The sequence below is a fragment of the Elgaria multicarinata genome, chromosome 5 (assembly GCF_023053635.1).
Source record: "Elgaria multicarinata webbii isolate HBS135686 ecotype San Diego chromosome 5, rElgMul1.1.pri, whole genome shotgun sequence".
NCBI lineage: Eukaryota > Metazoa > Chordata > Lepidosauria > Squamata > Anguidae > Elgaria > Elgaria multicarinata.
In genome coordinates, this window is record NC_086175.1 from 126,439,196 (window position 1) to 126,462,886 (window position 23,691).

Below are 23,691 nucleotides of genomic sequence, written 5' to 3' on the forward strand. Positions count from 1 at the left end.
ATATTTTAGTGCTTTATAAAAGCCATAGCAACAAACCTGGCAGAGGAGGAAGTATTAAAAAGGGAATTGCATTGGCATAGCAAAGGGCAGAAGAGAAGCCCTGAAGTCAGGAGGGGAGGATGCTCTCTAGTTGGACGCCCTGTGATGAGGGCACTCTTTTGTATTAAAGGTGTTGTGCAGCAGATTGCATTTTCTAGAGATCACGGTTTTAAGCTGAGATCCTTTTCAGGAAATATCTCTAACTGGGAGAATGCCTATTAACTCTTGTCAATAATCCATTTAGAGTAGTTATCCCTTTTTTAAAAAAATCTACAAAGAAACCATAGTTTCAAGGTGCAAACTGATATTCTTAAACAAAATTAACTTCTTGTTTCACTTATGCTGTTCCTGATTACTAACGCTCAGCTAACTTGATTCCCCCCTCCCCTTCCTTCTCCTCCTCCTTGCTCTGCTGGGGCTACACAGATCCTTTCACTTCTACTGCTGATGATGATGCCATTCCGAGCCTAAATCCTTTCCTCACAAAATCTAGCGATCACCTCTCTGTCTCCTCTGACGTGCTGCCCACTTTCACTTCTAGGACACCAACTCATGAGATGTTTGTTGGTAAAGTAGCATCTGACTGGCTTTTTCCCTTTCTCTTACTTAATCAGGCTACCTTAGGCAAACTTAGGATTTTTAGAAAAAGGAAAAAAAAAGATATAAACTCGTGAGCTTTTATGTAATGACAAGGTCTAGTTTTAAATTATAGACAAATGTTGCCTGCTACCTAGCCCGATCTACAGAAAGCACCACAAGTGTGGGGAGAAGAGAGAAAGGAGGCTTTGTATTCCCAGACTTATAGGTTTATCTAGTATTTGACAAAGAATTCCAATGTTTACTGCACTTGGGGCAGTTTTCCACTGAAATTGGGCGAGGTTTTGCTGTATTCATGTTAACCATAGTGTTGGGCATCTAAATGAGCCATGTTAGTGTGGTTCCCAATAAAGTTGCACAATAGGCAGTTATGGAACATACATAGCTCACGGGATAGTAGATGTGTCTACTTGTATGCGCATGGGTCTCCCTAAAATTAGTGTTGCAAGTTCCAAGCTAGATGTGGTGTGACTAGTTTGCCCTGAGCTGCGTAAATCCCAAAATTACCATGTCATGCATATGACTTTCAATTTAACTCTTTCTGGTTCTCTAGATCGCTTCAACCCATTTACTGAATCAAACCCCTTTGTGACAACCAAATATGCATCCACTGTTCAGCTCTGTCACTTTACTTCAGGTATAATATAAATGCCTTAAAGGTTTTACACTAGCTCGTGCCTTCAGAGGTGTAAAACATGGCATTTGCTGTACCTTTCTGTCTTTGGAGAGTATAAAATTGACCCTTTTTAGAAGTTGTTACTAGATTGTCTGTATGTATGTCTCTGTGTGTTAGAAGTCATGTAGATGTAGTTTTAACTGAGCTTCCAAATATTTGGTTAAGCAAATAGAGTATGTCCTATTTCTTTCTTTCTGTAACATTCCTTCTTTGCTCTTCTGCTTCGTATGCCTTTATTAGATTCTTTTTGTGGTCCGCAAGTTTACTCTAATGCTTCCCATTTCCGCAGTGAGTCCTCAACTGTAGCTGGTCTATTTGGAGGTAGGTAGAACCTTTTCAAAACCCAGGAACTTCAGTTTGTTATGCAAACTTGGGTAGAATACACAGTCATGTCAATTCCAGAAATCCTAATTGCTTAACACCTCCTTCTGAAAGCATGTGGGTGGAACTGAAACTCTAAGCCTATGCAGAAATACGATCCCTGATCCCTTAACAATACTTAAGGTGAATTTTTCAACACTGGTCAACACTTCCAAAAATAATTACTTAAAGCATCAAACAGCCCAAATTGTTTTGGTTTTTTTTTAAAAAAAGCTTAACAATGACCTTGCCCAAAAAGTTGCAGATACTGACTTTTAAAAACCAACTTTCCCACTGTTGATGTCTTACCTTTTGGTAATGAGTAACCAAAAATTGAAAGAAGTAGTGATCAACAGGAGGCGGTTCATAACGCTCTTTTAAAGCACTTGGAATAAATAGCTTACCTGCCGCTTCCCTAATTAGTAACCTGAAAGCCACTGTCTTTATCTTCATCCTGGAAATGTGTTTTAAATTTAAGTTAAAAAGCTCAGCAAACTTTCACTCTATAAAAATACATATTCTTCCTATTTAAGGTAACATCTTTATTGGCTGTTATATACGGGGGGAGGACCAGTTGCGTACCTTTAACTGGTTCTTTGAGTGGTCAGTTGTGCATACACATGTATGGGTTCTGTGCCTGTGAAGAGCCTTCAGACCATTCCAGGGCTGAGCTTCCCCTGCCCCACTGTGCACGCACAAAGGGTGCGGCTCCCACTGTTCCCATTCAGTTCCTCAGACTGACACATCGGCCAAGTTGAACACAAGAGATGAAGGAAAAGGTCTGAGGCACCTATAGCAGAGGGTGGGTTGTGTGACCAAGATGACCACTCAAAGAACTACACATCTAGGTTATTAAGCTAAGTTACCTGGAAGACGGGCAGTGATTTTTGGCATCAGCTGTGAGAGAACATGTGGCTGGCCAAAAGCCACAACAGTCCACACACAGACATTCAGTTGGCAATCTCATATGAAGGTGGAGGCTGAGACCAGGTAGTAGAATGGCAGACCTCTGAGAGGAACATCTCTAAGGAATGCCGCAGAAGAAGCCATCGCTCTGGTAGAAAGGCCGAATCATTGGATGTTTGGCGATCTCATAACACAGATAAATCAGAAGTGCTGAGAAGATATAATGTAATCCTTCGTTAGGACCAACAACTATTTGTTGGTCTTAATGAAAAGAGACTGGATGTTGTAGGTAAAAGCTGGGGTCCACGTTGGGTGAAAGAGCCCATCTTGGTACCGAAGAATGCAGTGGTACTTTAAAGATCACCGTTTGGGCAGGAAGTGGAAGTATCTCTGTGGACACTGTCAGAAGAGAAGTCCCATGCACTGCAGCAGTGGCAGCAGGAGTCGCTGCATCCTTTGCCCATAGTGACATGGCTGGTGCTGGTGTGGAGCAAATATCAGAGGTAGTTTTTCTGGCGGAACAAACTTTACCTGCTACAGCATCAGTCACATGGAGCTTCTGTTCCCACAAACAGCGCTTTGATTCTGAATGAGTGATTCCAGCAAGCCTGCCGGGTAAACGTCTAGGAATGGAGGCAGTTCTCAATAAAATGCCACTTTCCCAGGCAAAGCAGGCAGGAAGAATGTTCTTCTATGGGGGGGGGGGAAGTCTGCTCCCATACTTCAAACACTTTTGAAAGGGGCCCCTCAAGGCCATCAGCCCTGAGACCCTGACAGACAGGGTGCCCAAAGGCACAGTAGATTAGATTAGAATAAAACGCAAAACAGAAGGGAGAGAAAAGAATTCAAGGAACAAGGAGGAGGAAATTACCAAAGTAAGGAAGAATTCAGCTTAGTTTCTCACTAAAAGAACTCTCCAGTCACTGCTGTGGTGGCTGAAGAGGAACCATGCCCTTTGTTGGGCGTGGGATCCCACCAAAAAGTTCCAGGTCTAGAACATTTTGAACAAGGCTGCCTGCAGGTGGCATATAGATCTACTATTGCTATTATTTTATTATGTAATAATTTATGAAATACAGAGACCATGGAGAACTTTCATTTTGATTCAATTTCAGTGTTAGAATTGCAGTACTTGAAAATGGAGCTGTGTGGGAAGCAGTCTGCATGGTTTGGGGTGACTTCAACCATGCCAGGGCAACCCGATTTTTCTGTGTGTGCATGTACTGCCCTCGCGGAAATAGGTTAACGGCGTGGGAAGTTGCTTAGCACAACATCCGTCTGGAATGGCGTCCATAGAGTTCTGTATTGAAGTAGCTACCACAGTGGTAGTGTGATTCAGTGTTAAGAGCATAAGAACTGCTTTGATCTGACCAAAGATGAGCCATCTAGTCCATCTTGGGAGGCGCTTGCAAGCAGGTTGTGGTGGAGATGGCCGTTCTTGTTCATCCATGGCAGCTGTTAGTCAGCATAATGCTGCATTTACCAAGGTTAGGTGCATTTATTAAGGCTCTGTCAATTTCAGTTTTGGCTGATGCCAGGAATCTGCCTTTTCTAGTGACGACTAAAACCTCTTGTGGTGCCAATTTTTATTACATTATGTATTCCACATTGTAGTTGCTCTAAGAAGCATTTTTGGGGAGTCTGGAGTCACTCGTGCTAGCCAGCTTCAACCAGTATAATGTGCTTTTTATCTTTATATTCCATTTGTGCTCATTATTTTCATTTTACTTTATATTATCCATTTTTAACTCAATTTATTCATTTTAGCTTCTCTTTTTAGTTGTTTTTATTATGTCAAATTTTGATGGGTTATCGCTTTTAGCAATAAAGATTTCATTTCAAAGTATTGCACATTTCGCAGGATAACTCCCAGGTTCTAGTGTCTAACTTCCAGTAAGGTCCTGACAGCACATGCAGTTCCTGATTATGAACTTCTATCCTGCCTCTTTGACTCTTCTTCAAACCTAAAAAGCCTCATGCTTTTCAGTCTTCCTTTGTAGGAAAGATGTTCTACCCTCTGATGATTTTAGTATCCTTTTCTATACCATCTCCAACTCTACAATAATAATATTATAATTATTTAAGGGGCACTCAGAGCTGCATATACTGTAGTAGATTGGGAATTGACATCTGTTTATATACCCCAATTATATTTGCTTTGTCTCTTTTAGTCCCTTGCCTTATTATTCCTAATACCAATAGTACTGTTTTTGCTACTGCATCAGCCTGATTTGATTAGGGAATCTTTCTGGAGCAGTCAGTATGCTTGGGATTTTACCAACGTACTGATTTTCAGTAAAAGGAAAAGCAGTGTACATGTTGATTTAGCATTCTGCCTAAGGAAACTGGTAGCATTTGTATTTCAAATTAATCATGTGTCGTCCGTCTGAGTTATGATGCCGGTGGCCATAAGCATTCGTGTATTACCATAACTGGTATACACACACACACACACACACACACACACACATATATATATATATATATATATATATATATATATATATATATTTAAAGACATCTGTACATTTTAGCAGCAGGCTTGGGTTTTTTTTAAATAAAAGTTAGAAAGGTAGGATATATAGGTGGCTGCAGGATGCATATCATGGGTGCCAGATGAAAATGGAGTTTAAAACATGAGCTTGGCTCATGGCTTACTTGTGTTTATGGCCACTTAATTCAGAAGCTCAGGATTAAAGTAGACATGATGTTGGTCCTCAATCTCATGGAAGTGTTTGTGGTTTAGCAATTCAGATGCCAGGGAATTGCTCAACCTGTCAGGGATGAGAGATGGTGGTGGGAAAACAAAGGGGAGTGTGTGTAATTTTGAATACTGCTCCAGAACAGAAATGACCGTTTTGCAGAGAATGGACTGAAACGGGAAACTAAGAAGTCGTTGCAGAAGAAATCTGCTCTCAGATAGCATAGCACTGTCAAAATAGAGTCTTTCTCTGTGACCATGTTACCTTGTTTTGAACGATCCCGCCTTTTCTGCATTAAAGGATGAGTTGGGAATGGGAAACATTTTAGGAATGCGGAATTTGAGTCAAGGAGGCTGCCTATGCCAGGTGTGGGGACCCTCTTTCAGCCTATGGGCTGAATTCAGTCATGGAGAAATGCGCTTGGAACTTGCATTCCAGTTGTGTGTTTGGCCAAAGGGAAAGGGGTCAGGAAATCGCCAAACCGTGGTTAGTGAGTAGTGGCTTGGGGCCATGGACAGGGTGTAGGTATGGCCATCTGGGGAAGCCCGGTGGACCAGATGAGGGCCCCAGGAGGGCCACATTTGCCCCCCCCCCCGATCCTGAAGGTCCCTGCCTATGCCTACTTCCATCAATGACCCTAATTCTATATGCACATGTGAACTTGAATGTATCATTTTTTGCATCACGGACCTTTCCTCTCGGGTCATAAAGCCATGCTGTTCCTGCAGATGTCTCTTCCAACGTTAGAATGCCGGTAATCCTTTACGGTCATTAAAACTACTCCTTGAGAGTCATTTTTATGTTGAGAGTTCACTTACTGTATATAAACAAGTTTAACATTATTCCAATGTCTGTCTGTAGGGTTCACTCCATCTCCTGTTGCTCCGTCGCACCCCGCAGCAGGCCTTAATGTCGACTTTGAGTCTGTGTTTGGAAACAAAACTTCAAATGCCCCGGTGGATTCTGGTGGTAGGTCTTTTAAATAGCTATTATTAAATACTAATGTTAAATGTTAAAAACCTCACTGGCCTCTAGACATGCCTAAATGTAGCTCTCTGGATGCTCTGGAATCCTAAATATGATCAGATTCCTTTTGAAATAAGCTTTGATGGAATACGTCATCAAATGCCTGAACTTCTTTAAACACCTGATGAAGTAGTTCCTAGAGCTATGTTGCATTATATCTATAAGGTCCCACAAGACTCTTTGCTGCAGCAGACTAGTGCTGCTACAGCTATGGGATTTTTCTTTGGATCCTGGGTGCCGAGTGTCTGGAATTGCCATTTCTTCGCCTCAAAAAAAAAAATGGAAAAAAAATGACAATATTAGCCCCAGTTTTTGACTTAGAAACACAGCATCATATTTCTTTCAACGGCACTTGCAGCTTTAACACATGTAGGTAATAAAATACCGATTTTAAAATGTCTGATGCTATGTTGAAATGGATTGCCTTGCACTTAATACTTCTTGGTGTGTGTGTGTGTGTGTGTGTTTTAAAGGGTTTGATGAATTAGGTGGACTCCTAAAACCAACAGTGACTTCTCAAAACCAGAGTCTTCCAACTTCCAAAGCACCACCTAACAAGTTAGTGTTGGATGATCTGGATTCATCTTTAGCCAATCTTGTGGGCAGTAAGTATTTTTGCTAGAAACTTTAACAAGCCAAAGCCAACCCTTTTATGCCATTTTCTTAAATGAATTGCTTCCAATGATTTTCTTGTTTTGTAACAGATTTGGGCATTGGAAATGGAACAACTAAAAAGTGAGTGTTTCTCAATCCAGCAATATGCAAACATATTTTTTTTAAAAAAACTTCTAAGCGTATCTTCACAGCAACTTTGTATGGCAAATGCATGCTGTTCAGTATCCTGTTGAAACGGATAGGAGGCAGTGGTAACAATGCCTCCTCCTTGGTTTCGGTTTCTGGATAGGATAGCAAACGTCTGGCGATGAGGGAGGAGCACTCAGTCTCTGATTGAAGGATGCTGCAGACGAGCAAGTGGCCTTTACGATCTTAGAGCTGTCTCTGTTTTGCAACAATCAGTACATTTCAGAATTCCAGGCTTCCAGATAAGAGGACTTGGTTATCCAGGGACTGAACAGTCCCCATTCCTCCCCCTTCCCACCCTCTCTTTTATGCCTGCTTGCCTTAGACCTTGCCACTTTGGCTTATTTATGTGAGGTTTGAGCCGGTGGCTTTCACTGAATGAAGTCTGACTGCTTTCATTTTTATCTAGCTATGTTTGGAGGCTTAAGCAGGTTTCTCTAAGATATTGAGATTTGTAGGGATCCTGAATAAGAACTTTCTTTAGGCTTTTTTAAAAGATATACTTCATCTACTTTTTAATATGTCTGCAAGAAAAAGCAGCCAGTTTTAATGTGTTAAACATTTATTTGAAGTGATGTGAATTGGACACAACCAGGAGAAAAGAAACTAACTGGGGGCTCGAACTGGCAACCTAAAGTTGCTCCAACGACAGCATGGAATGCTCCAACAATGGTGAGTTATTGTCTTACTCATGGTATCATAACTTGCTTATGGTATCATAACATAGCTCATAATGTATTGTGAAAGTGTAGGAGGTTATCAAGAATTTCCATAGGAGATACAGGGAACCTGGGAACACACAGTTGGAGCCCACGGTAACCTAATAGATTTCACTTGGATTATATTTGATTGGGTATTTATTGCCCACCGTATGAAATCAATTGTATTAAAATCAGCTCTATTAAACTCTTATCAGAAAATCTCACAGCACATCACTCAACCTCTGTCTTAAAAGAAGACTGGGGCCTGCTTCTCAGGTTAGAAGTGGTGAAATATATTTCTTGAGTGACAAAACAGGGTAGCGAATATAGGATTCATCTCACCAGGATCGCCATTCCCAAATAGGTTCAATTTTTCATTCAGTTATCCAACCATTCCTTTTACAGAGCTGAAGATAGCATACACAGGCTGGGTTCAGATGATTCATGGTTTCTGAAGCCAGGAATGGTTCAGATTTAATGAGGAACTCTGGCTTAATACAAGCCAGGAATGAAGCATCAAAGCCAGTGAACAGAAGAAGAGGGAATGGGAAAAGAGTGCTCATTCCCAGCTTCATAAACCATAGTTTATGAAGCTGGGAAATCCACTGGAACCTGGCTGTAGGGTTATTCCATTTCCCCCATAACAGTTGTGTGAATGAGATTGGGCTGAGAGAGAAAAAATAGAGAGTGACTTGCACATGGGCAGCCAGTGAGTTTGGCTGAGACTGGATTTGAACCCAATTCTCCCTGTGCCAAGTCAAATGACCAATCTACTGTTCAACACTGACTTTTCATGTAGGGCCTTTTAAGAAGACACCTTAAACCATGGCTTTAACCACTCTTCAACATTTTTATTAATGATTTGGACGAGAAGGTGCAGGGAACGCTTATCAAATTTGCAGATGACACAAAATTGGGTGGGATAGCTAATACCCTGGAAGACAGAAACAAACTTCAAAGTGATCTTGATAGGCTGGAGTGCTGGGCTGAAAACAACAGGATGAAATTTAATAGGGATAAATGCCAAGTTCTACATTTAGGAAATAGAAACCAAAGGCACAGTTACAAGATGGGGAGACTTGGCTCAGCAATACTACGAACGAGAAGGATCTTGGAATTGTTGTAGATTGCAAGCTGAATATGAGCTAACAGTGCGATATGGCTGCAAAAAAGGCCAATGCTATTTTGAGCTACATTAATAGAAGTATAGCTTCCGTATCACGGGAGGTACTGGTTCCTCTCTATTCGGCCCTGGTTAGGCCTCATCTAGAGTATTGTGTCCAGTTCTGGGCTCCACAATTCAATTAGGACGCAGACAAGCTGGAGCGTGTTCAGAGGAGGGCAACCAGGATGCTCAGGGGTCTGGAAACAAAGCCCTATGAAGAGAGACTGAAAGAACTGGGCATGTTTAACCTGGAGAAGAGAAGATTGAGGGGAGACATGATAGCAGTCTTCAAATACTTAAAAGGTTGCCACACAGAGGAGGGCCAGGATCTCTTCTCGATCCTCCCAGAGTGCAGGACACGGAATAACGGGCTCAAGTTAAAGGAAGCCAGATTCCAGCTGGACATCAGGAAAAACTTCCTGACTGTTAGAGCAGTACGACAATGGAATCAGTTACCTAGGGAGGTTGTGGGATCTCCCACACTAGAGGCATTCAAGGGGCAGCTGGAAAACCATCTGTCAGGGATGCTTTAGGGTGGATTCCTGCATTGAGCAGGGGGTTGGACTCGATGGCCTTGTAGGCCCCTTCCAACTCTGCTATTCTATGATTCTATGAATAAGGCTTTTTGCTTTATTCACCATGGTTAAAGCCGTGGTTTAAGGTGTCTTCTGAACACAGCCTGGCTTTCTGGCTTAACCACTGTGGTTAAAGCCATGGCTTAAGTTGTCTTCTAAACGGAGCCGTAGTGTCATTCTGATGGGGGGGGGGGATACGCGAAACCGTGGTTGCAGTCTTGGGGCAAGAACACTTGGAGAGGCAAGGGGTCCTGAGACTGCTCTGAAAGGTTCCAAGTTGTGGCTTGCAAATCCCCATGTGACTGCACAGAGGCACCAAAGGAAGACTTGAATTGCTACTAATAGGAGGATATTGCACGACAGAAACGGCACAGGAGAATAAATCCTCATGACTAATTCTGTCTACGTTTTGTTAAAGAATTTGGGAAGAGATGCCTAATGTGTTCAATCCATTGTCACCTTACTGAGGACTTGCATGCAGGGAAAATTCATCGGTAATGGATGCCAGCCTTGTGTATTTTTAATGTGCTTGGAAGTGATGATTCATAATCACTGTCAATATTACCAGTATGTGTATGGATTGTAATACCATGGTTCTGAATGTTCTTGACGCAGCTTTTGTACTAGGAACGTAGTATTCCCGGGAGATGGCTCAGGGCAGAGGGTAAATCATACAATCATAGAATAGCAGAGTTGGAAGGGGCCTACAAGGCCATCGAGTCCAACCCCCTGCTCAATGCAGGAATCCACCCTAAAGCATCCCTGACAGATGCTTGTCCAGCTGCCTCTTGAAGGCCTCTAGTGTGGGAGAGCCCACAACCTCACCAGGCAACTGATTCCATTGTCGTATTGCTCTAACAGTCAGGAAGTTTTTCCTGATGTCCATCCTGAATCTGGCTTCCTTTAACTTGAGCCTGTTATTCCATGTCTTGCACTCAGGGAGGATCGAGAAGAGATCCTGGCCCTCCTCTGTGTGACAACCTTTTAAGTATTTGAAGAGTGCTATCATGTCTCCCCTCAATCTTCTCTTCTCAAATGGGGCTAGGGATAACTCCAAAGGAGTGCTCCCAAGTGGAGGCATTATCACAGTGCTAATGGTCAGAGTAAGAGCTACTGAAAGCAGCCCTTTCCCTCTAAAGAAGTACAATCATCACCTGGTGCACAGGTATGCAGGCTTAAGCCTGCCTAAATGAGTGTGAGTTCAGCATGTGCCTATCTGCTGGATATTCTGGCCTGCCTTCTCGGCTCTCTCTGTTCTTTAAAATAGGAAGTGGAAGGCTAGACTAAACACTCTTCTATTTGCTTGAGATCATGGGAATGGTGAGGATGAGAGGAGGAGCATTTACAGGGAAGGGTTGGAGAGAGAGGAAATGCTGTTCTCTGCTACAAATGCCCCCCTTCTTCCAGTTATTGATGGGGAGATAAAACCACTTACAAAGCTACCTGGAGGGCACTTTCTGGGGAGAGTTGGCAGAACGTGGGAAAGGGTTGAGCACCTCTTCCCGCCTTCAAATTCTTCCTTTCAAAGCTCCAGTGCTTCAGTGACATGATGAGGGAGGTCCCTACACACAACACACACCCTATAACATCTAGTTCTGCCGTAGCTTCTCATGCCCAAAGAGTGTTGCTTCTAAATAGATCACTTAATCATTTAAGAGCCAACCTGTCATGTGGTACAGTTTTCCTGGACTATACCACTTTAAACTGCAGATGCGGGGAAAGCATATTTGAGCGCTTCTCCAAATCTCTCTACGTATAGTGGGGGTCTGGGGGGTGTTTGGGGGTCTGTGTGTTTTGGGGGTCTGTGCTACAGGAGAAAGGCTGTGCTATGTCACATCCAAAGCTAAGTTCTTGTTTTCTTAAATGAACTGTTAGGATAGGTAGGACTAACCCACTTTCCTTCATCGTCTGTCTTAACTCCATTTGTCTTCTGGTTCCCTTCTGAATGCTTTGCCTTTAATTGGTGGATTCCGGTATTTCTGAAATCCATGTTTTTTTGAAAAGCTTGCCCATATGAAACACGTTAATAACATGTCAGCACGGAGGTCGTGTTGTGGGCTTGTCAACCTTGTCAGTGTCCTTCTTCTTCTTTTTTTTTTAACCAGATGCTTCATTTTAAGTGGCTTTGGATTACAATAATTTATATTTCAGGGTTATTAAGTGCATTTGTGACTAAAATGCTCTGTATATACTCTGTTGTGTAAGTACTCATTTCTAATCCAGTGTTATTGCATTATGTAATTGTTCTTCCGGGGGAAACAGAATGGCATGCATTTTCCACAATACGTAAGTGAACAAAACCTGCAGCCTCTTTTTTCCCCCTTTTTCGCAATCAAATCGGCATGCTGATATTAACCACTACAGCAGAATCTCATATTCCTGCTATTCCACACTTTTCTTACGTTAAGATCTTTGGGGCATGATGGAAATCCTGAGCAGCTTCTAGCATATCCAGATCTTATGGGTGTCCTGCAGGCCTCTTGACGCCATTTATGGCATGGAAAATACTAAGATGATTTTTTTTCTTGCTTTAAACTCTGCCATTTGCTGCCAGATAGCTGATGTGTGTGTGTGTGTGTATGTACTGCCTTTTTTAATGCATTTGAATAAATTAAATAAAAAAGGCATTTGTGCATTTGGATAACTGCATGAAACTTCACAGGCTTCTGTTCACACTCCACTCTTTGTAGACTTGATTTCAACTAGGGAGAGACCAATATGTCCCAAAATGCTAAACGGAGTGGAAAAAATCCCCACCCGTTTGGTTGTGTTCATGAAGGGCTGATCCTAACTCCTGAAATGTACTTCTAAGAAAAATTCCATCTCATTTCAGCACAAAAAAAGTGTAATAATGATGGTTAAAATGACAACTCAACCCCCCACAAATTACCAGTCAGCCTAATTGTTCATAGGTGTCAATAAGAGCTAAAGAATGAAGTCACTAATGGCTTTAATATATTCCAAATACCTGTTTAAGGTAAGTTCCTTAATTGACGGCGGGATCTTCCCTTTTCTTACAGTTACCTTGAGCATGGTTTACCCAGCCTGCTTTATACATGGATATTGTGACTGAATTGCCTTACAGCAAAAATCTTACTGATTTTAATTCTTTAGCTCTTCTTTATTAAGGCGGTATGTCAACTTAGCCCTTCCGTACTACTGTTGGTCTTTCCCTGTATTCCTCTCATTGTGGGGAAAATTCTAAGCTAGCCTTAAGCACTTACAAGCCCAGCAAATGTATAGCCATATGCATACGCGTAATTTGCTTATTCAGCTGTATGAATATTAATCACTTGTCATTTCATTAACCATGATAGCAGTAGCAAGTTGGATTCTGTTGTCAAACGGGTATTGCAGTTCACAGGACCAATCATCAAAGCCCCCATGCCCCAGATCCTATGGAAACGTCCTTTTCAGAGGGTTAAATCTCCTAAGCTTTAGGACCTAAGGAAATAGCTGCTATAAAGGCTTTTTACACAACAGTGCTCTTGTATCCACACCCCTGCCCTTAGCTTCAGTGTGGTTTGTGTAGGAGGAGTTCCCAGTGTGGGTTGTACATTTGTGTATTCCACTATTTTGCCATATTTTATAGGAATTGTCCCACTTCCAAGATTTGTGACTACGATGCAGTAGAGCATTAAAAACAGTTTTGACCTAAGTTTCCAGTGAGATAAACAAGAAGCACCATTCTTTCTAGCAGGCAGAATTTCACAAGTTTAAGTTTCAGTGATTTTGAGGTGGAGGTGATATACTTATTATTATTATTATTATTATTATTATTATTATTATTATTAATTTATATAGCACCATCAATGTACATGGTGCTGTACAGAGTAAAACAGAGTAAAATAGCAAGACCCTGCCGCATAGGCTTACATTCTAATAAAATCATAATAAAACAATAAGGAGGGGAAGAGAATGCACCAAACAGGCAGTGTAAAAGTCAGAGCAAAATCAAGTTTTAAAAGCTTTAGGAAAAAGAAAAGTTTTTAGCTGAGCTTTAAAAGCTGCGATTGAACTTGTAGTTCTCAAATGTTCTGGAAGAGCGTTCCAGGCGTAAGGGGCAGCTGAAGAAAATACACGAAGCCGAGCAAGGGAAGTAGAGACCCTTGGGCAGGCGAGAAACATGGCATCAGAGGAGCGAAGAGCACGAGCGGGGCAATAGTGTGAGATGAGAGAGGAAAGATAGGAAGGAGCTAGACAGTGAAAAGCTTTGTAGGTCAACAGGAGAAGTTTATATTGAATTCTGAAGTGAATTGGAAGCCAATGAAGAGATTTCAGAAGTGGAGTAACATGGTCAGAGCGGCGAGCCAAGAAGATGATCTTAGCAGCAGAGTGGTGAACAGAAACCAACGAACTGATGTGAGAAGAAGGAAGGCCAGTGAGAAGAAGGTTGCAGTAGTCCAACCAAGAAATAACCAATGCATGAACAAGAATCTTGGCAGAAGAGACAGACAAAAATGATCGAATCCTGGCAATATTATACAGGAAAAAACGACAGGATTTAGCTACTGCCTCAATATGAGGCAATATGCTTGCTCTTAACCTCAACAATGCCAGGCAAAGAAAAAAACACAATACCCCATACTCTTCTTGAAGATGCTCATCTTTTTGATCTAGTCCTATTCATTCATTCATATATATATATATATATATATATATATATATATATATATATATATATATATAATCATAACCTTCCTTTTGATTGAAAAGCTTCCCTTTAGCCTCCTCTTCCTCTTTAGAAAACTCGGAAGCTTACATGGATCCCATTTTTCTCCTGTTTAGGTAGATGTGATCAGATATGGACCTGTTCAGGTTCACGGGATTACATCGCAAGCCTCTAACCATTCATTTTGTGGCTGTGTGAATCCCATCAATTAGGGTTTAATTTTCATGCAGCTTTAGGAATGAGTTAATAGCAGTTGAGTTAGTGTTTTTGAGAAACTCCCTAACTTAAACGCTCACTGCTTCATTTAGTATGCTACGTTCATATTGCCTAGGGAGACGCCTTTATATCTTAATCGAATCAGGTTGACACCACCTGTAATGTACAATCTTATACATTTGCAACTGTGTTTAGCTTAAAGACTTAATGGCTGCCCTGCAAGGATGGTAATGTGAACTTTCTAGTAAGTTCTGGCACTGTCAATAATCAACTGATTGGCTGTCAGTTGCCTCAGACAGTCAAGGCAACTCACTACTCTCTCCCCTTTGTGTGAAACTCTCCCCCTCCCCCTTCTATACAGTTCAACATTGTCTCTTTCCCACTAGGCACCGCCCGTCATGGCCTATCCTGCTACAACACCAACAGGAATGATGGGCTATGGAATGGTTAGTAAATGTTTACGTTTATTTGAAATCATGTCAGGAGTACTGTTGCCTTGGCCTGTAGCATTGTTTGTCTTCCCACATCCCCAGTGCTTGCTTGCTTCAACCCCACTTGATCTTGGTTTGTGACTTCATTTTGCCAGAAAAATACCTAATGTTTATTTGTTTATTTATTTATTACATTTATATAGCACCCCATAACCGAAGCTCTCGAGGCGGTTTGCAAAAGTTAAAAACAGTGAACATTAAAAAAAAGTATACAAAATTTAAAACCATAAAAAACTAAAAACAACAGTATAAAGCAACAGTATCCATTTAAACAACAACAGTTCTGGGGGCCATTAAACAAACAAACAAACTTAGCATATGTTGTTAAATGCTGTTAAATGCCTGGGAGAAGATAAAAGTTTTGACCTGGCACCGAAAAGATAACCATGTTGGCACCAGGCGAGCCTCATCGGGGAGATCATTCCATAATTGGGGGGCCACCACTGAAAAGGCCCTCTCCCTTGTTGCCATCCTCCGAGCTTTCCTTGGAGCAGGCACTCAGGGGAGGACCTTAGATGTTGAGCGCAGTGTACGGGTAGGTTCATGTCGGGAGAGGCGTTCCATCAGGAATTGTGGTCCCAAGCCGTGTAATGTTCAACTTTTACTGTCCTATCCTTTGTTGCAATTATCTTAAACTCTGTTCTAGGAAGCCTTGGGGTCCTTTAATAGAAAGATCAGTAAGGGCAAGAGGAGTTTCTGTGAAAAATGTCTCTCTCCCCCTGCCAAAGCCCCTGCACTGGTGGTGAAGGCTAGTGGAGTGACCAGCACTCTACGTGAACGTTGTGCACCCTAGATGTACAGTCCTCTGGCAGACATACAGGGGTTCCTTGGCATGCAATAAAGAGTTCTCTGAAGGGTATGGAGGTTGGAAATCACTCCTCTACTGCTGTGCACTTGTAGATTAGCCTTGAGTGTTTGGCTTGGAGCTGAATGCAATGGGAAACTAAATCAGTGGAGTGATTACTATAAACGTAAGTGTTCAGTAATTAAGTGAAAATCAATGCCTTCTTAACAACCCCAATTGTAACACATGTAAGTGAATTACTGAACCTGTTCAGATGACATGCTAAGCCAAGGTGGTTAAGCATTTTGAGCTACACATTATGCCTTAGTGTGTAATGTGAACCATGATTTAGCATGTCATGTGAACCATTCCTACCCATGGTAGCTGTATAACCATGGTTTAAACAGGCTCACTAACCATTTTTTTTGCAAAAGAATTAGTGGTCTAACCAGGGCTTAGTGTGTTGTCTGAACAGGCCCATTAAGTTGTTGGTCTGTTAGTACAATCATCCTGAAACTTTTCTTCTCCACCGTACAATAAAAGTAATATAATATGTGTGTGTATATATCAATAAGATCTCTCCTCTATGCATCACTCAAATAAGGTATATACATGTTCATATTCACTGGTATATATATTATATGTTTCTTAACTCCAAAGTAACAAATAACCAAGAAAAAAATACTCGTCCATGCATTTTATAAATAACTATAAATCAAGTTATTGAAAAATAAAATGTTTGGATACCTCGCCTTACATCTACAGAAATTAATAAAGTATGTCCATGTTGTTGTTTTTACAAACGTATCCCTTTAGCTTTTTCAGCAGTTCTAATATAATACGTTTATTTTGCCATCATAACAAACTTTTTCAAGGTTAAGTATGGAGGTGTGGTGAGGGAGCCGACAAAACCTTGATACTTTCAAATGTAGTAACTGCATTGTTTATACCACGGTGGCACCCGTTACCTCCCCTAAATGCCAGATGTTCTGCTTTCTGCTTAAATGTTTCCCTGATAACCATCCAGCCCTTTCCCTAAGACATGAGCGGGGAGGCTCTTCTCTGTATCCCATCTATGGCTTTAAACATCTTCTTGATGTTTATTGGATTACAGTAGTCATCCCCAACTTGGTGCACTCCAGGTGTGTTGGACTACAACTCCCATTATGGTTATGATGGAAGTTGTAGTCCAAAATGCCTAGAGCAGCCTTCCTCAACCTGGGGCGCTCCAGATGTGCTGGACTACAACTCCCAGAATGCCCGGCTGGGGCATTCTGGGAGATGCAGTCCAACACATCTGGAGCGCCCCAGGTTGAGGAAGGCTGGCCTAGAGGATGTGAGGTTGGGGAAGGCTGCCTTACAATGCTATTCGGAGGCTAATGACCTTTGAAAGAAATGTGCATGAAATTAATTCTGCCGTGTTCTCGATTTTTAGCCATCCCAAATGGGAGGAGTACCAGTAATGACTCAACCAACCTTAATATACAGCCAACCTGTCATGAGACCTCCAAATCCTTTTGGTCCTGTATCGGGAGCCCAGGTGGGTGTTGAACTAGATCGTAAAGCCTTAAGGTTCTGACAGCACACAAGCTGTCCACAAGAAAAGTGTCTATCGTATGTTTTTGATGGTAGATTCGTTTGTGTTGTCTGGTAGCACGCTACGTCTGCTCCACACATTGAGCTAGCTCTGCATGGATGGTTTGCAGTCCAAGTAAAACAGGCACAAAAAGGGAGAGCAAAGACTGGAATAGTGAAGATGGGGAAGAGGAGGGCTGGAAGGCATGAAATAATTGAGGTGAATTGGGTCCAGGAACAGTTCTTGCTGAAGCATTTTTTTTAAGTAGGAGGGGAGGGAAAGGAATCTCTCATGCAAGCACTTGAGTCATTGTTGACTCCTAGAGGGATGCCTGCTTTCGCTGACGTTTTCTTGGCAGACTTTGTAGTGGGGTGGTTTGCCATTGCCTTCCCCAGCTGCAGTTACCTTTCCCCCAGCTAGCTAGGTCCTCATTTTACCGACCTCAGAAAGATGGAAGGCTGAGTCGACCTGAGCCGGCTGCCTGAGAACCAGCTTCCGCTGGGATCGAACTCAGGCCGTGGGGAGAGTTTCAGCTGCAGTAACTGCCGCTTACCACTCTGCGCCACACGAGGAGTGGAAGGGACATCGTAACAAAGGAAAAGATGATGGTTCAGTTATTAAGAAGCACAGGATAACAGCACAAGACGAGATAGAGTCTGACAAAGTTATAGGTAAAATTGGTTATGCTTCTGGCGTGACCAATTTTCTCCATAAATAATATTCCTTTGTACAAAACCATAAAGTAACTATATAGATCAATGGTGAGCAGCTTGTGGTCCTCCAGATGTTTTGGCTTCCAGTAGCCCAGTATGGTCAATGGTGTTGGTGGTGGGGTGATGAGAATTGTAGGCCTCCAGATGTTCTGGCCTACAAGTTGCCCACTTCTGGTGTAAGTAGTAATAAGCAGTTGTTTGGCTGCTTGTACACATGCTCAGAAGCAGCGGCCAGTTCACATTGTTCATATTACCTATGAACGCAACAAAATAGAAGTGTGTGCAAACATCAGAAATGTACGGGGGATTTTTCACATTTGCTTGTTAGAGGATTCAAACTCATTTCTGTAGGAGGTTGCTCGGTTGTTCATACAAGCCACCGTTTTAGATGGAATTGCTGTAGCATGGACATCTCACTCTTCCTTGTGGAATCTTGCTTGTTGCATCTTTACTGCTTCTTAGCTGTGTTTCTGTTTCGTACACAACCCCTTGCAAAAATCTGCATCTCCCACTTCTCAGCTGTGCTCTGCAGCTCTTGTTTTGCCTCTTACGTAAATATATCCAGAATTTAAAACAAACCAGAACGGCAGACACAAGCTTTCAATTAGACTTTCGTAGCTGTGAGCACTTGGAAGTTGAGCTTAGGACACTCGTAAGTCTTTGAACTCTGCCGAAAGTTTCAAAACGCTCTGACAAATGTCTGGCCCAACTTGCCCTCTCCAGCAAGTGCAGTCCCCCAGGCTCTGCTGCAGAACCTCCACTTCGGTGACACGCGTGCCTGGAATCAGGCCCGGTGCTGCCATAGAGGCAACTCAGGCGGCCGCCTAGAGCGCCAACCACACGGGGGCGCCGAACAGCATACCCGGAAGCTGCTGTCCTAGAGCGGCTTCCGGGTGTGCTGTTCCAAAGCCGCCGCCCCAGCCTCCGCCCAACCCCAGCGTCCTGGCTCCTTCGAAGCCAGGATGCTGGGGTTGGAGCTGACCGGCCTGCGGGGGGGAGCAGGGGCAGCCGGGCGGGGGGCGGCCTTGGCGGTCCCTCAGCAGCGGCAGCGGCGGCTCCTCACGTCCAGGAGGCGGTGGTGGCTGTGAGGGGGTCGGTGGGCCGGCCCGCAGCGGCCCCACCCTGCGGCGGCGGCCCGGCCCGGCTCTGACCCGCGACACGCTCCGGACCCCCAACCCCAGTGTCCTGGCTTCAAAGCCGGGAGCGGGAGAGAGTGGGCGGGCGAGCGGGGTGGGGGGTCGGCTTCAGAACGCGCCTGCCTAGGGCGCAATATAGTCTGGCGCCAGCCCTGCCTGGAATTTTCCTTGCTGCAACCCTTGCGAGTGTGGAGGCTGCATGGCTGATTGAACCCATTGCCAAAGAATAACTCAGAATTATTAATTCAATAAAAATGAATGAAGAAGTATTTCTTAAAGGGGTGCGCTGGCTGGAAAGCTTGAAAGAACTTGATGCCTTTGTCGAGGTGGAGGAAGGCAAGTCTGATTTCATGAGGCCTAAAATTATTTCCTGCCAAGGATGTTTATGGAGTGTTCCCATTTTGAAGGAAACCTTGGCCTAGTTTATATGTGAATACATAAATATGAGGATATCATGCTTGGTTTCTTTACCTCACTGATAAGAGAATATGCCACTTGCCATAACATTCATATTCGGATTGTACCACTGCAGAATGCAGGTAGGTGCTAACATGATTGGGGAATGTTCAGTGTGTTTAAGTAACAACAAGCCTGCATCCAGGAAAAGACTTGGGCAGAATGCTGCTTGACTGCTTGCTTTTTACAGCCAGGGAATCTTTGACAAGGGAAACATTCAGTCATGTACTGTTCTCCCCAACCCCAAATATTTTTAAGTGATATGTTCTCAGAGGAATTTGTATCATGTCCTCCTTCGGAACATCTGTATCAGCCTTCCCCAACCAGGTGTTCCCCCCCAGAAGTTTTGTACTACAATTCCCATCAGTCTGAGCTACATTCACTAGAGTGAGAAAATAGATGATGAGAGTTATATCCCAAAACATCTGGAGGGCACCAGTTTAGGGAGGCTGGTTCTAGATTGGCTCTTGACTGTGTGTTTAAAGGGTGAGGAAATAGGAAACCTCTGGAAACCACAAATGTTATTGGAAGCACACCCTTAATTGAGGCACTTGCTGAGTTTGCTGCTGGATGGAGCAGTTTGTCATTCCTTCTTGTGCTTGGATTTACTTTGCTGGTGTGACATTTATTAGCATTTCTTGGGAAAGAAACAAAGGCCCCTTGTGGGATTCTGTGTGCTCTCATACGTCCTGGCAGTGTTTGGCCTTCACTCTGCCTCCTGTTCCTCCACACTAGGTGCATTGTGCATCATGCTCCTGCCACAGGGTTCCCCAAGAGTCTCTCCTTTTTGGTCAGCTGTTGGTGTTGGCAGGCCTTTTATTAGCTAAGCTGCACCAGTGGGAGGGCTTTCTATGTCATGTGAACCAAACACGTTGCAAAATAAACTTGAGTGGATGAACTTTGACTTCCATCCCTGCCATGAAACTGAAAGAGGCCATTGATGACACCTCCCTCGCTTCGTTCATAACTATCTCCACAATTTACTCTCCCTCTTCTCTTCCATATCCACTCGATCATCTCCAGACACACAGTAGTTAGAAACACTATTTGGATCTTTTGTACTCCTTCCTGATCCCAGGCACTCAGCTGACTGTGCCCCAGGTCATACAAACAAGCTGCTAAGTGGTTCCAGCATCTGATACAGCCACCTATGGAGAGCTTATTGCTCCATCGTTGCCACTGTGTTCTTTCTGTGCTGCTCAGTCCTCAGAAGCAGGGTGCAGGGGAAGGGGAACGCAGCAATGTGGCAGAGAGAATTGGAAGGGGATTCTTTACAAATGGCTGTAGCAGCTGTTAGGACCTCCTAGCTCAGCCTTCCTCAACCTGGGGCGCTCCAGATGTGTTGGACTACAACTCCCAGAATGCCCTAGGCAGCTGGCTGGGGCATTCTGGGAGATGCAGTCCAACACATCTGGAGCGCCCCAGGTTGAGGAAGGCTGTAGGACCTAGCTAATACAACAGGGGTTTTTTTTGAGCCTCTGCCAGGCCCAGGGTTGAATACAGTTTTGGACAAGTTCTTGGGGGCTGCATTCCATTTGACGGGCCAGCCGAAGGCAAAGGGGGCGTGGCCGTAGGCAAAATGGGTGGAGACAAGAGTACAATGCACGCATGCACACACACACGGCATATTGTAGCTTAAAGCGCTTACCATTGGCATTTCAGCCTTTCAGAAAGGGGGGAAAACTTCACAGCAGCCAGGAAACCACCTAAAGATTAGTGGTATGGCCTTCTGGGGAGAGCCAGGATTGGACCTGGACTTGAGGTTCTCTTTACTTCTGTATTAGTCACCAAGAAACGTCTTGCCGCTAGGAGCCTTGGAATCCTGTGTGAATTTGGCTTCCTTCTTTTTAACATGAGACTTCTCTCGCCCCAATCCCATGCTTCTGTTATGCCATATTGACTGTTGTTGAAACCTGCCTGGGATTGATATTTTTTTAAAGTTTGTTATGTAGAAGTATTTGAGAATCTGCATGTATGGGTGTGAGGAATGAGTTTGGCCTATGCTTCTCAAGCTCTGTTTTCGGGGGCCCACTCACGTAATTCGACATTCTTGGCTCTACTTTCCCCTTCGATAACATAAAACGCATGACGATCACATCAGCAGTTAACACTGAATAGTGTGTGTGTGTGTGTGTGTGTGTGTGTGTGTGTGTGTGTGTGTACATGCTATGTATTTTAATGGAATTTAAGCCCATAGGAAGCAAATGAGTGAACTTAACTGTTAAAATGGCCGCAGAACAATAACGGTGTGTTGTTGGCTCAGTGAAAAGAGAAGAAAAACACACACCTGGAAATGGGGCCGGGCCGGGGGTGTGGGGAGCCCCTTTTTGTGAATACGTTGTAACCCAAACTTTGAGAAGCTTTGAGACATTTTTTTTGGATCTTGGCCCTTCTGGTTTTACAGCCCCTATGCCTAAGTCTGCAACCCTGTGTACACTTGCTTGGGCGTACCTCTCGAACATTTAAAGGTTCACACTGTAACTGTCCTGATGGAAGTGGCACCTCTAGGAACAAGGATCCTGACCTTTTCCCTAGCTCACTTCAAACACAGGAAGCAGCCCTGTATCAGTCCAGACAGTCCATTATCCCAGTTTTGTAGCCTCCAGGGTCACAGAACCTCAAGCCCAGGGGCCAAAGACAGTCTTCCTGGGGTTCTCATCTGGCCAGCTCGGATTTCCTTTCCCTGGCCACCCAATTGTTTGGGGTCTTTCCCATTGCTTTTTAACTAGATGCCAAGACTTGAACCTAGAACCTTCTGCACGCAAAGCATCTGCTCTACCACTGAGCCACAGTTCCCTCCTAATGTCTGAAGGTACAGGTAGCCTTGGCTTTATGACTAGATGCCTGTCCCCTTTGTCTCCCCCTTTCTCCGTCTCCATGTAGAGGCAACACACACACACTTCCAACTTCCCATATGTAAGTTTAGATGTGGGCTACACTGCAGGATGGGAAGTAATCCTAAATATGCTTTGCTGATACGTTGAATCTGCCTATCAACTTAGACAAGGAGAATTGTGTCCTGTCATCAGCTAATTTTCAGTATAAAATCAAGAAAGTGGAGCTCCTAAGAACTGGCAGAGGTGTCAACTCCCTTGGAAAAAGATGTTGAAGGAAATAAGTCCAAATTAAGCCAACATGTTAGACCAGTAGAGATATGCTAGGCCTAAATGATCAGTTCTGGTAAAAGCTGTTGCAGGTTGGGAATAAGATGACCTTTCATCATGAGGTGTGAATGCAGAGAAAAGTGCGAAGAGCAAAGTTGAGTAGCTGAAACAGAATAAACTACCATGGCCAGCGTCTGGCCGATCAAAAGCACAGTAAGAGTGTTGCGCTCTTACCCCCCTTTGCATCCTTCCCCTCATGCCTTGGGGGGGGGATTTGGTTCCAGCGCACAAGGAGGAGCACACAGTGAGTTCTGTACTGTAGCCAGACCCCCCGAGGGCACTCCTTATGCTCCTGCAAACATCTGCTTATGCAGTGTTTGGCACCTGATGTAACTTAAGTTTGAGGTCTGGATAGCCAAGGCTTCTTTGAAAGCTAACTTCTCGTATGGCTTCTGTCACTGTTGTATCTAAGTGGGTCTGTTGTCCTTATCTTTTGATCATCAGCCAGACTGCTTCCTAAGGAGTTGCATCCAGGAATTCACCTTTGCTAACCTCTGCATCTGTCACACCCATTGGGGCAGGTTTCAGCTTTGCATGCAGTCAGACTTTTTTCTTTTCTTTTAACCAGCCCACTTCAACCCCTAACAACTTTCCTCCTAACTGCCTTCTCCATCATTACATTTTCTGCCTTCATGTTTCTGTCATTGAGGCCTTCTTTTTCTCTTTCCTTCTCTGCCATCTTTTCTCCCAGCTGTCTGCAGCATCCAGTCCATCCACTCAGAGTCCTCACAGAGCTTCAGGAAAGGATCCTTTTGCAGAGATCTCCCTCCAGGATTTCTTGTAGGACCATTTAGGTATTCCTCGTTAACTCTGGGGGGCACCGGCGGCTTTGATACTGACTCATGTGTGTGTGTGTGTGTGTCAACACTTCGGCATAGACACAAGCATCTCCTTGGCCTAGTAATATTTATTATCACGTTAAAATAACATATTTG

General features: G+C 43.5%; 1 protein-coding gene across 7 annotated transcripts in view; it reads left to right on the top strand.

Annotated features, from left to right (window-relative positions):
• Positions 1-23,691, top strand: part of PICALM (phosphatidylinositol binding clathrin assembly protein) — an 82,249-nt gene that overhangs the window by 57,179 nt on the left and 1,379 nt on the right. Inside the window, exons 13-23 of one of the 7 annotated variants that reach the window (XM_063127192.1) lie at positions 466-606; positions 1,190-1,273; positions 1,553-1,633; positions 6,142-6,249; positions 6,780-6,911; positions 7,011-7,041; positions 7,680-7,779; positions 11,811-11,834; positions 14,823-14,882; positions 17,147-17,251; positions 23,448-23,550. In XM_063127192.1, the coding sequence (XP_062983262.1) occupies positions 466-606; positions 1,190-1,273; positions 1,553-1,633; positions 6,142-6,249; positions 6,780-6,911; positions 7,011-7,041; positions 7,680-7,779; positions 11,811-11,834; positions 14,823-14,882; positions 17,147-17,251; positions 23,448-23,540 (959 nt within the window). In that variant the 3' untranslated portion in view covers positions 23,541-23,550. The remainder of the gene's footprint in view (positions 1-465; positions 607-1,189; positions 1,274-1,552; positions 1,634-6,141; positions 6,250-6,779; positions 6,912-7,010; positions 7,042-7,679; positions 7,780-11,810; positions 11,835-14,822; positions 14,883-17,146; positions 17,252-23,447; positions 23,551-23,691) is intronic. The other 6 variants (XM_063127185.1, XM_063127186.1, XM_063127189.1 and 3 more) reach the window with 6 other exon arrangements.